This window comes from Condylostylus longicornis, unplaced genomic scaffold (genome assembly GCF_029603195.1).
Source record: "Condylostylus longicornis isolate FDR11 unplaced genomic scaffold, ASM2960319v2 ptg000044l, whole genome shotgun sequence".
NCBI lineage: Eukaryota > Metazoa > Arthropoda > Insecta > Diptera > Dolichopodidae > Condylostylus > Condylostylus longicornis.
The window spans coordinates 10,537,887-10,552,365 of NW_026578013.1; the positions used below are offsets into that span (position 1 = coordinate 10,537,887).

General features: G+C 22.8%; 1 protein-coding gene across 4 annotated transcripts in view; it reads left to right on the forward strand.

Moving 5' to 3' along the window:
• The window catches only part of LOC129610216 (proton-coupled amino acid transporter-like protein CG1139), a 73,207-nt gene extending 60,613 nt beyond the window's left edge, over positions 1–12,594 (forward strand). For 2 of the 4 annotated variants that reach the window (XM_055522687.1, XM_055522685.1), the window contains exons 2-6: positions 3,560–3,639; positions 3,883–4,020; positions 7,493–8,305; positions 8,380–8,539; positions 8,624–12,594. In XM_055522687.1, the coding sequence (XP_055378662.1) occupies positions 3,560–3,639; positions 3,883–4,020; positions 7,493–8,305; positions 8,380–8,539; positions 8,624–8,893 (1,461 nt within the window). In that variant the 3' untranslated portion in view covers positions 8,894–12,594. The remainder of the gene's footprint in view (positions 1–3,559; positions 3,640–3,882; positions 4,021–7,492; positions 8,306–8,379; positions 8,540–8,623) is intronic. The other 2 variants (XM_055522688.1, XM_055522686.1) reach the window with 1 other exon arrangement.
• The last annotated feature ends 1,885 nt before the right edge of the window (positions 12,595–14,479 follow it).

The window sequence follows — 14,479 nt, forward strand, 5'->3', positions numbered from 1 at the left end:
AATACGTTTTTGTATTCTTTTGATAAAAAGAAAAAGAGAAAAAACAAAATAAAAATTTTAAAAATAAATTTTATATTTTTGGCTAAAATTATTCAATTATCTTTATAAATAAGTGTCATTGGGGCGCTATTTTAGCCATTATGGAAAAAAAAACAATGTAGATTGTATGAAAGTACACCAATTTTCGTATATTTTTTAAATGTCAAACAAAAAGTAAAAAATTAATTTAATTTTTTTACATGCTTTTTCTCTAAAATTTGAATTTTTCTTTATTAAACAAAATTAATTGTTGGAATTCTATCTCTTCCTTTTTTTTAAAACATATTCAATTTTTGGAATATTTTTCGATTGTTTATTTAAATTTTTATTTATTAATTATAAGACCATTACGTTTTTATTTGTAAAATAAATTTTAAAATATTCTTGCCCAAATTAAAATCATAAAACAATACTGAAAACATGAAATTCAAAAAATTGCATAAATTGCGGCGAATTTCACATAAATATTAATATAAGACGAATAATAATGTGTTGATCTGCATCCTCTGCGTGCGAATGAAGGTGAATAGCTTAATTTCTATTTAAATAATTGATTTTATGAATTGATTTTATTTAAATGCTAATTGATTTTTTGTTTAGATATTCGGAGTAAATAAAAGAGGAAGAAATGTAAACAAAATTCGGAATAATTACTTTTTTTTTATATTTATTATAATTTCAACCAAAACTATTATACTATGTATAGTGCTTGGAATATACTAAGGAATTGGAGAAACAATTGTTTCCTAATTTACTTCTTGAAACCATGTGTTGTTTCCTTGCTTTCCCACCAAGTTATGTGAACGTAAAGAAGAAATAAGAGTGAAATAAATAAAAATTTCCCATCTAGCGACGTTTCCTTGTAAAAACTTGTGTTAGTATTGACAACATTTGCAAAATTATTTAAGAATTAATTGTTAGCAAATTGAATTCAAAAAGAAAATTTTATATCTTAAAAATTAGTCAAAAAATTTTGCAATTCTGAGAATTTCAAATTTTATTCAAAATCAAAATCAAATTTTATATAAACAAATTCTTCTCTCTTTTATAAATCAATTACAATTTAATCATTCGCAATTAATAATGTTTCGTACAAGTGTTTGATGAAGGAAAACAAATGTCGTTCTAAGAAGCAAAAAAAACCAATAAAAATTTTATTTTTTTTTTAATAAATTTCGCGCACGTTTTTCAGCAGGTCAGCATAATTCATTTATATTTTCTGTTAAAAAATCGGAACCGTATGTTTTTTTTTGCTTTCTGACGCATTTTCAAAAATAATTTTTTAATACATAAGCGGTGTATAACAAAAATAAACTGGTATAAAAAAAAATAATATGTTTTTTTAAAAAAAAAAGGATGATAAATTTTAAAATTTTCCATTCGGTAATTAAAAAAAAGAAGTAAGAAACAAAAAAAAAATAAAGGAGAGAAAGGCGAGTTTTGTGACGCTATACTGAAAAAATTTCGACTTTTTGTCAAATTTAAATATGAAAAATTTTCAAATAATTTTTGCCAAAAAATTTTTATGTCTGCTTTATGTTATTTAAAAAAATTTTTTTTTCTTAAATTATTTTATACTTTATTTGTTATTTATTTATTTTTTTTTCTATTTTAAATTTATCTTTTGTATATACAAACATTTTACTTAAATAACTTTTAAAAATGAAACAAAGTACATTTAAATTTTTTGTTTTTAAATAAATTTCGGTTGTTCCCCCTTGCCTTATTGACTTTTAGAAAAGTGCTAAAAATCATGAAGTCGTAAATCTTGTAAATTTTCTATATTTGATTAATATTTAAAATTTTTGCAAATACTCGAAAAATTTGACATAACAGTCAAGGATACGATGTCGACCTACAATAACATTTGTTTTAATTTACTTTTTATCGTCTATAATATTGTATGATTGTCACAATTCAAAATTTCTATGCTTCTTTTAATTGAATAGATTCTTATTAGTGCAAATGAACGTAAACAAATGGAAAAACGGTAAAGAGTTGAAATAATGACAAAAAATTGAAATGAAATGAATATTTTATATATTATGTATGTATAACATGTATATTAGAATAATAAATGGCTGAAAGGCTATTAACATAACCTCCAAAGCATTCCTTATTGTAAACATAAATAAAAATGTTGTGCAAATGAAAAATTTGTGTCACAACACAAAAAGAAATATGATTTTTGCGAATAATTTTATTGAATGCTAGCTCTAATTTAAACGTCGATTAGGCGAAATCATGTGATCATTTACAAAAATTTTTAAAAATTCAAATTGTTTAATTCAACTCAAACTGTAGTACGCGGACAGTAAATAGAAATATTGTTATATACAACCAAAAATTCCAAGTATACAACAAAATTTTCCCTGTAAATGTAAAATTTAACTCAACTCCACTGTAAATGCAATAAAAGATGTAATGGATGCAATTATAAAATCATAATATAGAGCCGTGATAGCTATACATATGTCACTTGCCTAACTAAAAATTTTGTAATTTGAATCGTTTAATTTTTCCTTTTACCATACCATGCTATGCTACTCTTTTATAAAAATTTGAAGAATTATGCAAATTATGAAAAAGGAAACTACTAGAATTTTGTTGAAATTTTCAATATTGCAAAATAAGTGCTCAGACAGACATGCAATTTTTAGTTTTGCGATTACTGCTGATTGTAAAATGGCTGCACCCACATCTAAGCAACTAAACTATTGTGTCAATTCAATTGCGTTAACTAAAAATTGCAATTAATTTGTAAAAAATTACAAACTGTTTGATTGCTTAATTGCATTTGATCATACAGTTGCATGTGCGCACGTTTTTAAATATAGACCTACGGAATACAAATAAGCAATCAAACAGTTGCAAAACTAAAAATTGCATGTCTGCCTGAGCCTTAAAGTCAGAGAAAAATGATTTATGCCTTGTATTTGAATAAATTTTATTAAGAAAAATTAATACTGTTATTAAGATAACGGTAAACATTTTTTCCAACATTGTTTGCTCTTCTTCTAGTGTTCGAACTTTTTTTTATTTATTAGTTTGTTTTTTTTTTTCTTTGAATTCTAAAAAAAATTAAAATTTAAATGCGTTCAACTTGCAAGCTTTTCTGCTATTTTTGTTTTTTCAAACTGAATTTTTTATGTTTACATATAAATTTTTTTTTTTCAAAATTATAAACATACAAACACATACACACACGCAAGCTTTCGTTATGTTAAAAATATATTTAAAATTAATAAAATAAAGAGAAAAAAAAATAAAAAAAAAAGTTTTTCCTCTCAGATTTTCACAAAACAATAAAAAGGAAAACGAAAAAAGAAAAGAAAAAATATTTTTTTATTAAGTGTTTGTTGTACGTACGCAGCCTACATACACACACGCACACATTTTTACCGTTATAAAGATTTTTTTTTTATTTTACGGTAACATTTTTGTTGACTAAATTTTTTTTCTTTTTGGTCGTTAAATATTTTATTTAATTTTTTTTGTTTTTCTTTTTTTTCCTCTACAGAGAATACCAGCAGTGATCACAAAACATGATCCGGAGAAACAGAACGGCTCTAAGAATCAAACAAGTATTACATACGGAAAGTACGTGAATATTTTTTTAATTATCTTTATTTATTTTTATTTTATTCCGAAAATAAAAACTAGAAAAAAAAATAAAAAAAAAACACTTATTATAAAATTTATAAATATTTTTTTTTTCAATTATTTTAATTAAATGAAATAAAAATATATGAAATTTAAACAATAAGTGTAATATTAAAAATTAAGTAAAAAGTAAGAAAAAAAAATAAAAAAAAAAATTCAAATTATGTTTGAATTGAACAGATTTCAAAGTGATTTGGACATAGTAGCACAACAAGCGGCAGGATCAACATTACCTTTAGTATCATCAAAGAAACGCATCCAACCGGATACAGATAATTATGATCCGTTTGCGAATCGTAAAGTTGAACATCCAACATCGTAAGTTGATAATTTTTTTTTTAATCTTTAATTTTAAACAATTCAAATAATGCAGTTGAAAAATAAAATTAATAAAATTTCATTAAAATTCAAGAGTGAGGTACAAAATATTTTAATATTTTTTCATAAATTCTTTTAATTATTTATTTTAAAAATAGAACAAAATGTTTTTATGCTCATTTTTAAAATTATTTGACTAAAAGTTTATTTTAATTTTTTTTCTTATGAAATTTTACTTAACAAGAGTGAATGACGCCTCAGATGTGCGTTTTTTTTTTTTAATTAATTTTTAAAAGAAAATTAAATTTTTTTTTTAAATAATTTTGTAATTTTATAACACGTTGTACATATATAGGTAATTAAACTTTTATAGAAAAATAATAAATAGAGATGCGGCGCGCGTAATTAGCGAAAAAGATTGCTAATATGGAAAACATTAAAAATTTTTGATTGAAGTTTTTTATTTTAAATAATTTTTGATTTTAACAAAATTTAATTTATTTTTCATACAAATAATAATTAGAACGATTTTTCATCAAGTAAATTAAAAATGTAGGGTAAAGTAAAAAATTTTGTATAGTTAAAATGTGGAATTCCATTTGTATCAAAAAATGAATCCCGGAATTTTTGAAATCACATATGTGAAATCTTCTGGATCCATTCAAAGCAAGTGTTTGTTTAAATATTACGTGTATAATTAAAACAAATGTAAAATTTTTCAAAATATCTTACGAACGACTTCAATCAATCGGGTTCTTGTGTTGATAAAATTTGATCAGGTTTTTATTAATCTTATGATTTTTCCGGATGGGTTTTTTTGGATATTCAAAGAACGAATTTTGACAATACACAAGGACGGGAATATTTGAAATTTTTATATTTTTTTACAGTTATTTAATTTTAAGAAATGTTTGTTTGCCTTAGTGACTAGTTCATTAAGTGTTTTAAAATTCACATAAACATTTGAATTTTTTATTGAAAAATATTAAATAGCATGGAGATAAAAGTAAAAATTTAAAAAGCAGTATGGATTGCGAAATGCGTTTTTATTCATAACAATTTTCAATTTAAATAAGTATAAAAGGCTTAGAGTGATTCGATTGCACTGCATTCTGAGTTTTCCCTATTTACAATTTTGAAAGAAATTTATATTATTTGTTTTAATAAAAAGTGCCACTGCTGAAAAAACTTAGGTCAGTTTCAATATAAAACTAAAATAAAATTATTATAACGGTAAAATTTAATTAGGAATAAATTCTTCGGACACTATTTTTCCACGTTTAGAACTTAAAATGACCAATATTCTTAATTTTCCCTAAGGCCAAATGTTGATGAAAGTTAAAAGTGCGTAGTTGAACAAATAAAAGAGAAAAATAATAGAAATCTACCAACGAAAACATTTGGATTCCTTGCTCCTCAGAGATCAATGATTAATAAAGGAATGATATTAATTAAATTAAATTTATTATTACAGAAACTCGAAAGAACTATACAAGTAGATTAAACATCAATTTTAAAAATTTTTATTAAATATTTTAATTATGTAGTTGTACAAAAAACAAAATCCTAAGTTTCTTAGTTAATTGAATTGGAATAAAATAATTCAGTTTGAATATCAAACCTTATTAACAAGTTGCCACGAAAATTAGATGCAAAACGTAATTTTTCATAATTCAATAATAAAGGCATTGTGATCGCATCATATTTCACATGTCAATTTTTCAATAGAAATATCCTTCTCCATTCAAGAAAAAAAAAATGTAATAGGGTGTTGGTTTGTCAGCGCATTTATATGTGCATATGTTCCAGTTTCATGATTTGCATGAAAATTAATATCTAAGTTAAGTTAAAAAACGAATGGATTTACTTGAAATTTATACTTAAATCGCTAAAATTCTCAGAATAAATCAAAATAATTTGTTTTTCTATTTTCAATGTGTGCTGATCTCTTGCTGAAAATCTTGAAATCGATCTATTTTTGATTTCGAATGCCAATATATTTTCATGTACAGTCCATTCAGTTTCCAATTTTTAATTTTTCAAAATTTTGAAATTTTTCAATTTTATTTGCTTTTAGTGGATAACACAAACTTTCAAATGTACATACATACGTCTTATACATTTTTGGAATTTTAGTCACATCTATATTTTGTACGGCCTCGAACTTTATATATTTTGACATTTATTCTAATTACAATTTCATTTTATATTCTAAAATAACAAAAATACTTATGAACGCACACAAACACATATACAAACAATAATAAACTAGGTAAACTATTTTTAATTTTTATTTTTTTATTTTTTTGAAATTTATTTGGTGCGATTTGCTCATTTCTCTATCTTGTTTTAAATGATGACCTTCTGCGTTTTTTTTTCGTCGCGATTTACGTCTATATAATCAAGCGTTATTTATATTTATTTCTTAAGTGAACATTTTATTTATTTTTATTTTTAAATGCGTATACAATCTACATACATATGTAATTTTTTTTGTTTTAGAAATGTTTTCTAAATTAAAAAAGAAAATTTCCTGCTTTATTTTGCCTTTTAATGATTTTTTCTTGTTCCTTAAAACCATGAACTTGGGTGGATGCTAAAAAATACAAGTTTTTTGATTTTCTTTTTAAATTTTTGGCAACAATTTTAATACATAAATTTTTTTTTGCGATTAGAACAGAAATAGAAAATTTTGGCTAATTATTTTCAAGTCCATAGACTATACATAATATGTAATCAATATTTACTTCGCAAAATTTTATATACATACATACATACACAAATTGTAATTGATGATGTCATATTATTATTCAGCTTTTATTGGTATTATGGACGCTACAGCGATTCAAAGCAAAAAAAAAATGAAGTTTAAGAGGGATAGGATGGTAAGTGAGGAAGAAGCGGGCTTACTTTCCTTTTCAATGCATAATAGTTTTTGCCGCATGATATGCAATTTTTTTTTAAATTGAAAACCTTTCCGTTCAAGTATTTGTCCTTACTGCTATGTAAACAACTGATAAAACGATTCATAGTGTTACCAAGAGAATTAAAAATGTCATAGTTGAGTGTCACATATAACGGAATTTATAATAAATAAATTTTTAATTTGAATTTTCATACAAACAATATGATTACAAGGCGGTTTTAAAACCAAAAAGGCGTACCAACATAAAAATATCATAAAAAATTTTAAAAACAAAAAAAAAAATTGTAATTTACATTTTGTTTCCACAATAATTTCCTCAAATCAAAAATAATTTTGTAGTAAAAATTCCAGTCTCCTCATTTTAAATATATTACGGTCTAGGTTTAGATTTTATTTAGATTTATAAGTCTTATTATTTAGACTCATTATAAAAACAATGAAATCTTATATTTTGTTTAAAACTGCATTATTTCTAAAATTAAAAAAATATAAAAAAAAATTTAGCATAAAAATTAACAAACTTTTTTGTTTTTTTGAAATTTTCAGGGATTTCGAAACGTTGGTACATCTGCTGAAAGGATCACTTGGTTCCGGTATATTGGCTATGCCATTGGCATTTTCAAATTCTGGATTATGGTTTGGATTATTTGCAACATTATTTGTTGGTTTAACATGCACGTATTGTGTACATTTGCTGGTTAAATGTGCCCATATATTATGTCGTAGAAGACAAATACCTGCATTAAGTTTTGCTGATGTTGTTGAGAATGCATTCTTGGATGGACCACCATCATTACAGAAATGGTCACGTTTTATGAGATTTATTGTTGATACATTTTTAGTATTGGATTTAATTGGTTGCTGTTGTATATATTTAGTTTTTATAGCAACAAATTTACAACAAGTTCTTGATCATTATTTACAATCACATGTCAATATTAGATTGGTTATATTAGCATTATTAGTGCCATTAATGCTTGTATGTTTAATTAGAAATTTAAAATATTTGGCACCATTTTCATTTGTTGCAAATGTTATAATGTTTATTGCTATTGTTATAACAATGTATTATATATTCTTGGATTTGCCACCAACAAATTCAGTTCCTGGTATTGTTGGACCAACACATTGGCCAATGTTCTTTGGTACAGTTATATTTGCATTAGAAGGTATTGGTGTAGTTATGTCATTAGAAAATGATATGAAAAATCCAAAACATTTTATTGGTTGTCCAAGTGTTTTAAATATTGGTATGGGCACAGTTATTGCATCATATACATTAGTTGGCTTCTTTGGTTATTTGAAATATGGTAATGAAACTAAAGGCAGTATTACATTAAATTTACCAATTGAAGATATGTAAGTTACTATTTTTCATAAAAGATTTAACAAAAATTAATATAATTTTCGTTTTTTCTTTTAATTTCTTCTAGACTTGCACAATCTGTTAAAATTATGATTGCAATTGCAATTTTCCTAACATACACATTACAATTTTATGTTCCAATTCAAATTATATGGAAAGGAATCAAACATAAATTTTCACCAGACAATCATGTTCGTGGTGAACTTGTTTTAAGAACATTGATGGTTGTAAGTATAACAGTTACAAATTTATAAAATTTACAATCAAATCTTATATTTTATCAAATAATTAACGGTATTTTTAAATTTTAGATTTTAACTGTTGTTATTGCTGCTGCTTTACCAAACTTAGGTCCATTTATTACACTTATTGGTGCTGTCTGTTTAAGTTCATTGGGTGTTATGATACCAGCAATTGTTGAAACAGTTGTTTATCGTGAAGATCCCGGTCATGGACGTTTTAATTGGAGATTATATAAAAATGGATTCCTTGTAGTATTTGGTATTATTGGTTTCATAACTGGTACCTATGTTAGTATTGAAGAATTCGCTGAAACATTTGGATCAGGAAAACAAGATTAAATATAATTATAATTCATACATATTTTATGTTGTATGTATATATACATAAGTATGTATATATGCATATAAATATAATCTATGTATACTATGAATTTAATATCGAATTATATTAATTATTATAAAATAAAAAATTTGTATATTTTTGATAAATTTAAGTTAACTAACATTTAAAATATTTTCTTAAAAAAAAATGAAAGAAAAAAAATAATTAAATAAATTAAATAATTGTAGTATTTAAGTTAAAAATGATTGGACCAAATGATTTAAAATTAAAAATATAAAGAAAACAAAAAACTAGAAAAGTTCCCTCTTTTTTTGGGGAGCTCTATATATATATATATGCTATTATATAAAAAAGAATTAAAAAAAAATAATTATAAATTAAATAAATTGATTTTAAGAATTAAATAAGTTTTCTATTCTATAACTATTTTGAAATGAATCTTTTAAAAAAAATAAAAATTATCTGTAGCCTAGCTATTAAGCATGTTAAATTTCTAAATGAATTTTCAATTGGGCAATTTTTCATATTCAAGAAATAAATGTGTCTGAGTTTTTCAAATTCATTTCATGTTTAACAATTTTAATTTAATATTTAATTATTATGGCCTTTGTAAAATTTATGTATTAAAATTTATTGTTTCATTGGAACATTTTTAAAAAAATTAATTAGTTATTAGAGAAGGAAAAGAAACGTATTTTTCTTTCTCCATTACAATTTTGCTATAATATACGATTCCATCCAAATCCAAATAGTTGAGTTCCAAGATGGGAGAAAGTTTCCTATGAGAGAATCAGAAAATATTATAAAATTGGAATCCAATAATGCAAATCCAGTGCCACAAGCTAATTTTCTTGTGATTCCATTTACTTTAAATACAAAATTTTAAAATTGTTAAGGCTACCAGCTACACAATATTATACATGAATTGATTCACATTTATGAACTCATTGATAATTTCGAAATATTGTAAACTTGAAATGAAAAGGAAGAAAAAAAAATAATTTGAAAAATTGTCTAAGTTTCTTAATCACCATAAATACAAAATTTCAGTTTTGCAAATTAATCACTTTAATAATTATGATTGAAAAAAATAGTAAAAAATTAAATTTATTTCCATTTTCCCTTCAATTCTTTGACCCTTTAAATTGTAGAATATTTTGTTGTTAAAAAAAAAAAAACTATTTTCAGTGATTTAATAAATTATTGTATGTATGTATATTATATGGTAATTTTTTTTTTATTTAATTTTTAAAAAAAAAAATTATTAATTGAATTTGTAATTATAAATTTGTTATGAAAAAAAGTAGAACAAACTAAAATATAAGAATGACGTAAAAATTTGAAAATATTAATCAATCAGTTTGCTCTCTTTCAATACAGACTGTGATTCTTAAAATTTAAGATTAATTAACATATATGTATATAAATATGTTGTATGTATATGTGTATCAATTATATTAAAATTATCTTTTTGAAAAAAATGAAAGATTTCGCTTAATATTCGTTAAATTCGTTAAATATTCGTTAAATTTGTTAAATATTCAATGAATTTTACTTAATTTGAAGAAAATAGAAAATATTTTGAGTTCACATTGTGGCAGACGGTATAAAAATACATTTATCAATCTACAATTTTATAGTTTCAACAAATTATTGAAATTTTAATTAAATCGCTTGAATATTTTTATCAAAAAAATATAAAAAGGTGCATGTATTTCAAAATTATTCTATAGTAGTTAAGATTAATTAAAATTTAAAGATTAAATCAAACAAAAATTTAATTCATTTTTTGTCTGTTAGACGATTCCATTTGTATTTTTATAATTAAAGATGAAATACAGAAATTTGTTATCAAATATTGATTAAATTAAATTAAATTAGTTGAAAAATTATTTTAATGAAATCTGTAGCTTTAAAAAAGTTATTTTCCATAATTTATTGAAGTTTTTATAAAACTTATAAAAAAACTCTGCTACAAAATTGTTGACATTTGTTTTCAAATTTGGAATGAAAAATTTTGTTTTTGTTGTTCACTCAGAAATTAAAGTGAATTGACGGATTTCAAGTTTTCTAATTATTAACTAACCAATTTTATACACAAATAAAGTAATGAGATTATCAATGAACATACATAATTCGAGTAGTCAACCACCTAAATTGTTAAATTTCTTAAGTACATAATTGAATTTAAATAAGTTTTAATAAAATTGAATTTAATTAAGAAGTTTTGGCTTATTGATGTAAGCGCTGTAAAATGGAAAACATTTCAAAAGTTGAACTATTCACATGAACGTCACATTTGCATCGAACCCAATTGAAATCCGTCAATTAGTTCTCATATATACATATACATATATATATATATATTGAAAAAATACATTATAATTTTAGTTATAAACATCTTTGTAGTTACATAAATATATTATACAAACATACGTTTAATAAGAAAAATGGCTGTTAATTGGAAAATTTCATAGAAATTATAAATATAAAAACTTATTGTGATTAAAGAGAAAAAAAATATAAAAAATTAAATTTTTATTTTATATTTTTAATAATGCATAAAAAAAATTTTTTACTATAATTTTTGTATTACAAATATATAAATAAATAATATGAAAAACAAGTTTGTACACATATAGGCTTTATGAAATACTGTGTTTAATATACTGATAGAAAAAATATTGTAAACTTTCTAAAATTTAATTTTTTGTAATTTGATAATTTTAGCATTTTTAAAGAAAATTTGTAATTTCTTATTCAATTTTTGAGTTTTTCAATATTAACATAACTGTATATTAATAGAAAATTTTCCTATCTATTATTCAAAAAATATTTAGTATATTGAACGTAGTGTAAGTCACATAAGCCTCCTTTAATTAAAGGAATTGCGAAAAAAAGCCTTGACCTTATATAATTACAACTTGTACTACAATAATAAAATAAATTGTATTTGTATTTTTATAGTAGAAATAACAATATTTAAAACAAAATGTTAATTTTAATTATGCACTTAAAAGTTACACCTAAAGGTTAAATGGCCTCAATTGCAGTTTTCAATGGTTCAGTTTAAAATACTGAAAGAATTCCATAATTGATTGTGCACATTGCCTTAAATAATTAACATTTATATAAAAAAATTATTTTAATTTTGGGTGAATTTAATTTATATTTGAATTTACATTTGAATTTTGATGAAAAATATTTATTTACAAAATTATGACATTATTTTCAAGTGCATAATTATTTTAACTAAAAATTAATCATTAGATCATTTTTTCCGTTCTAGAATTTTCTTTTATCAAATTATTCACAAATAAAATTTTCAAATTATAATAAGCACAAAGAAATTTCTCTAAATCTAATCTTAATATTTTATCTTAATTAATTAAACAGGTGCTTATCTAAGAATTAAAATATCATATTTTTTAAATAATTTTTTTTTAATTAATTTTTAATTTTTATAACGTATGATTTTCTCCAATTTTACAAATTCAAATCTAAAATATTATACATACATATATACGCAACAAATAATTATATTTGTAAACTTATAATAAAATTTAATAAAAATAAAATATTTTTGTATTAGAATTATAGTGAAATGTAAGAAAATTATATTTATTAAAATTTAAATAAACTATAAGTTATTTGAATAAAAATAAAAAAATTGTGATAAATTTGTCCTGCATAGGTTCAAGTTTATTAATTAGAAAAAAAAAAATATTTTCAAAAAAAAACATTAAAAAAAACCTAAAAAAAAATTAAAAAATAATAAAAATTTTATATAAAAAAAAAATATGTGTTTGGAATCAGAAAAAAATTCATTATGATTTAAAAGCTCTCAAATTTTCAAAATTATTAATTCGTCCTTCGAATAGGTCATGTCTAACATTTAACTGTACAAAATTGTCTATATTGCTCAAATTAGCAGAATAGTAATGATTCACCTACTGTGACTCAAACACCTTGAGTTACACGATCCAGCAATTTGAAATTATAAGCTGATTTCTGTATCTATTATAATTCCGATCTCAGGGACACTGAAAAAATTTTCTCATCCACCCAAAAACTAAAAGTCACTTTTTATTTTTTTTTATGAAAAATACACAAGACAGTCAGTTAATCGTTATTGTTACTTACCACGTGAGTGAAAAATTATTGTATATTTGTGTAATGTAATTTTCTAATGAGAAGAATGTTTGGGTATTTTTAAAAATGTGGTTTCCTTTGCATTTCTAACTTAAAATTTAAAGAGCTTTACCAGCAACAAAAAACAATTGCAAAAATTTCCAAATACCTACTTGTTTTCAGAGAATTAAAAGTAGTACCAATCTAAACCTAATGGCATATGTCAAAATCACCACGTGTGCTTTTTCTGTAAAACTGTTCATATGACACGATAATCATTCTTTATCACCTTATCATTTGCAGTCAAAGAACCAGCACGTCCGGATTTTCCTAGGTTAAATCTATAAATAAAATGGGAAAATCGGCAAAGTTAGTAATTACAAAAATTATTGTATCTATTACAAAGAAAATATTTTTTTTAAATCAATTTTTCAATTTGACAATCGGTGTTTTTGCATTTTACAGAACAAAAAGAAGAATAACAAATATAAATTATGAATTTCCAATAAAATTAATGACAGAGAATGTTGATTTAGCTAAAGATTTTTCGGAATACTGAAACAAGTATTAGAAAATTGTTTTCAAGTTTCTTAAGTAGAAATTTAAGATTTTCAAGTACTTTGGCAATCTAAAAAAATATATACGAAATTTCTTTGAAATGCTGTGGGAAATTGCAAGGTATTTAAAAATCGCTAACTGTTAACAAGCTTTAAAACTTTCATTGTTTTAGCAAATAACCAAAATATTTTTCATTTCATTTATTTTAAATTTTTTGTGACATCACGTCAGCTGTTAATGCTAAAACCATAAAAATTTTCTATCATTCTAATACGAGTATTTGTGGTTTTTTTTATCAAGTCAATGACGCAACTTACAGAATATGGATGGTTATTAGTTTTCTAAAGTAATCAATGTCATTTGACCGTTTTTTCCCGAAATATTTGCAAATATTACACTTTTTTTTTAAAGAAATTGAAGTATGTATTTTTAGAACACTTTTTAAGCTCTCAATTTGGGTCCCCTTTATTTACGAGCGTGAGTATTTATAGCGTATAAAAATTTCAAAGAAACCGTTTTGCAACAGGTAGATGATTCGTAGCAAAACTTTTAAGTTTGAATTTGGTGGTTTTCAAAATTTTTTCTCCTAATCATATGCAATAAATTTACGTTTAATTATTTTTTTTTGTTAAAATCGCAGAAATGTGGATATTTACGTTCATCCTGAGTTTATGCAATTTTATTAATCATTTTGTTCATAACTTTTATGGTTAATATTTTTATGGTATTGAGAAATTATGTTTTAGTGAAGATAGAAGATTTGAATGAGAAAAAAGGAAGGAAGGAATTTATAATTATAAATTAAACTTACTTAAGTAATAACGTTCGTTAATTTTACTCTTCTTTTATTAATGAGAATTATTTTATAGTTTTACATTATAGGTGATAATTAT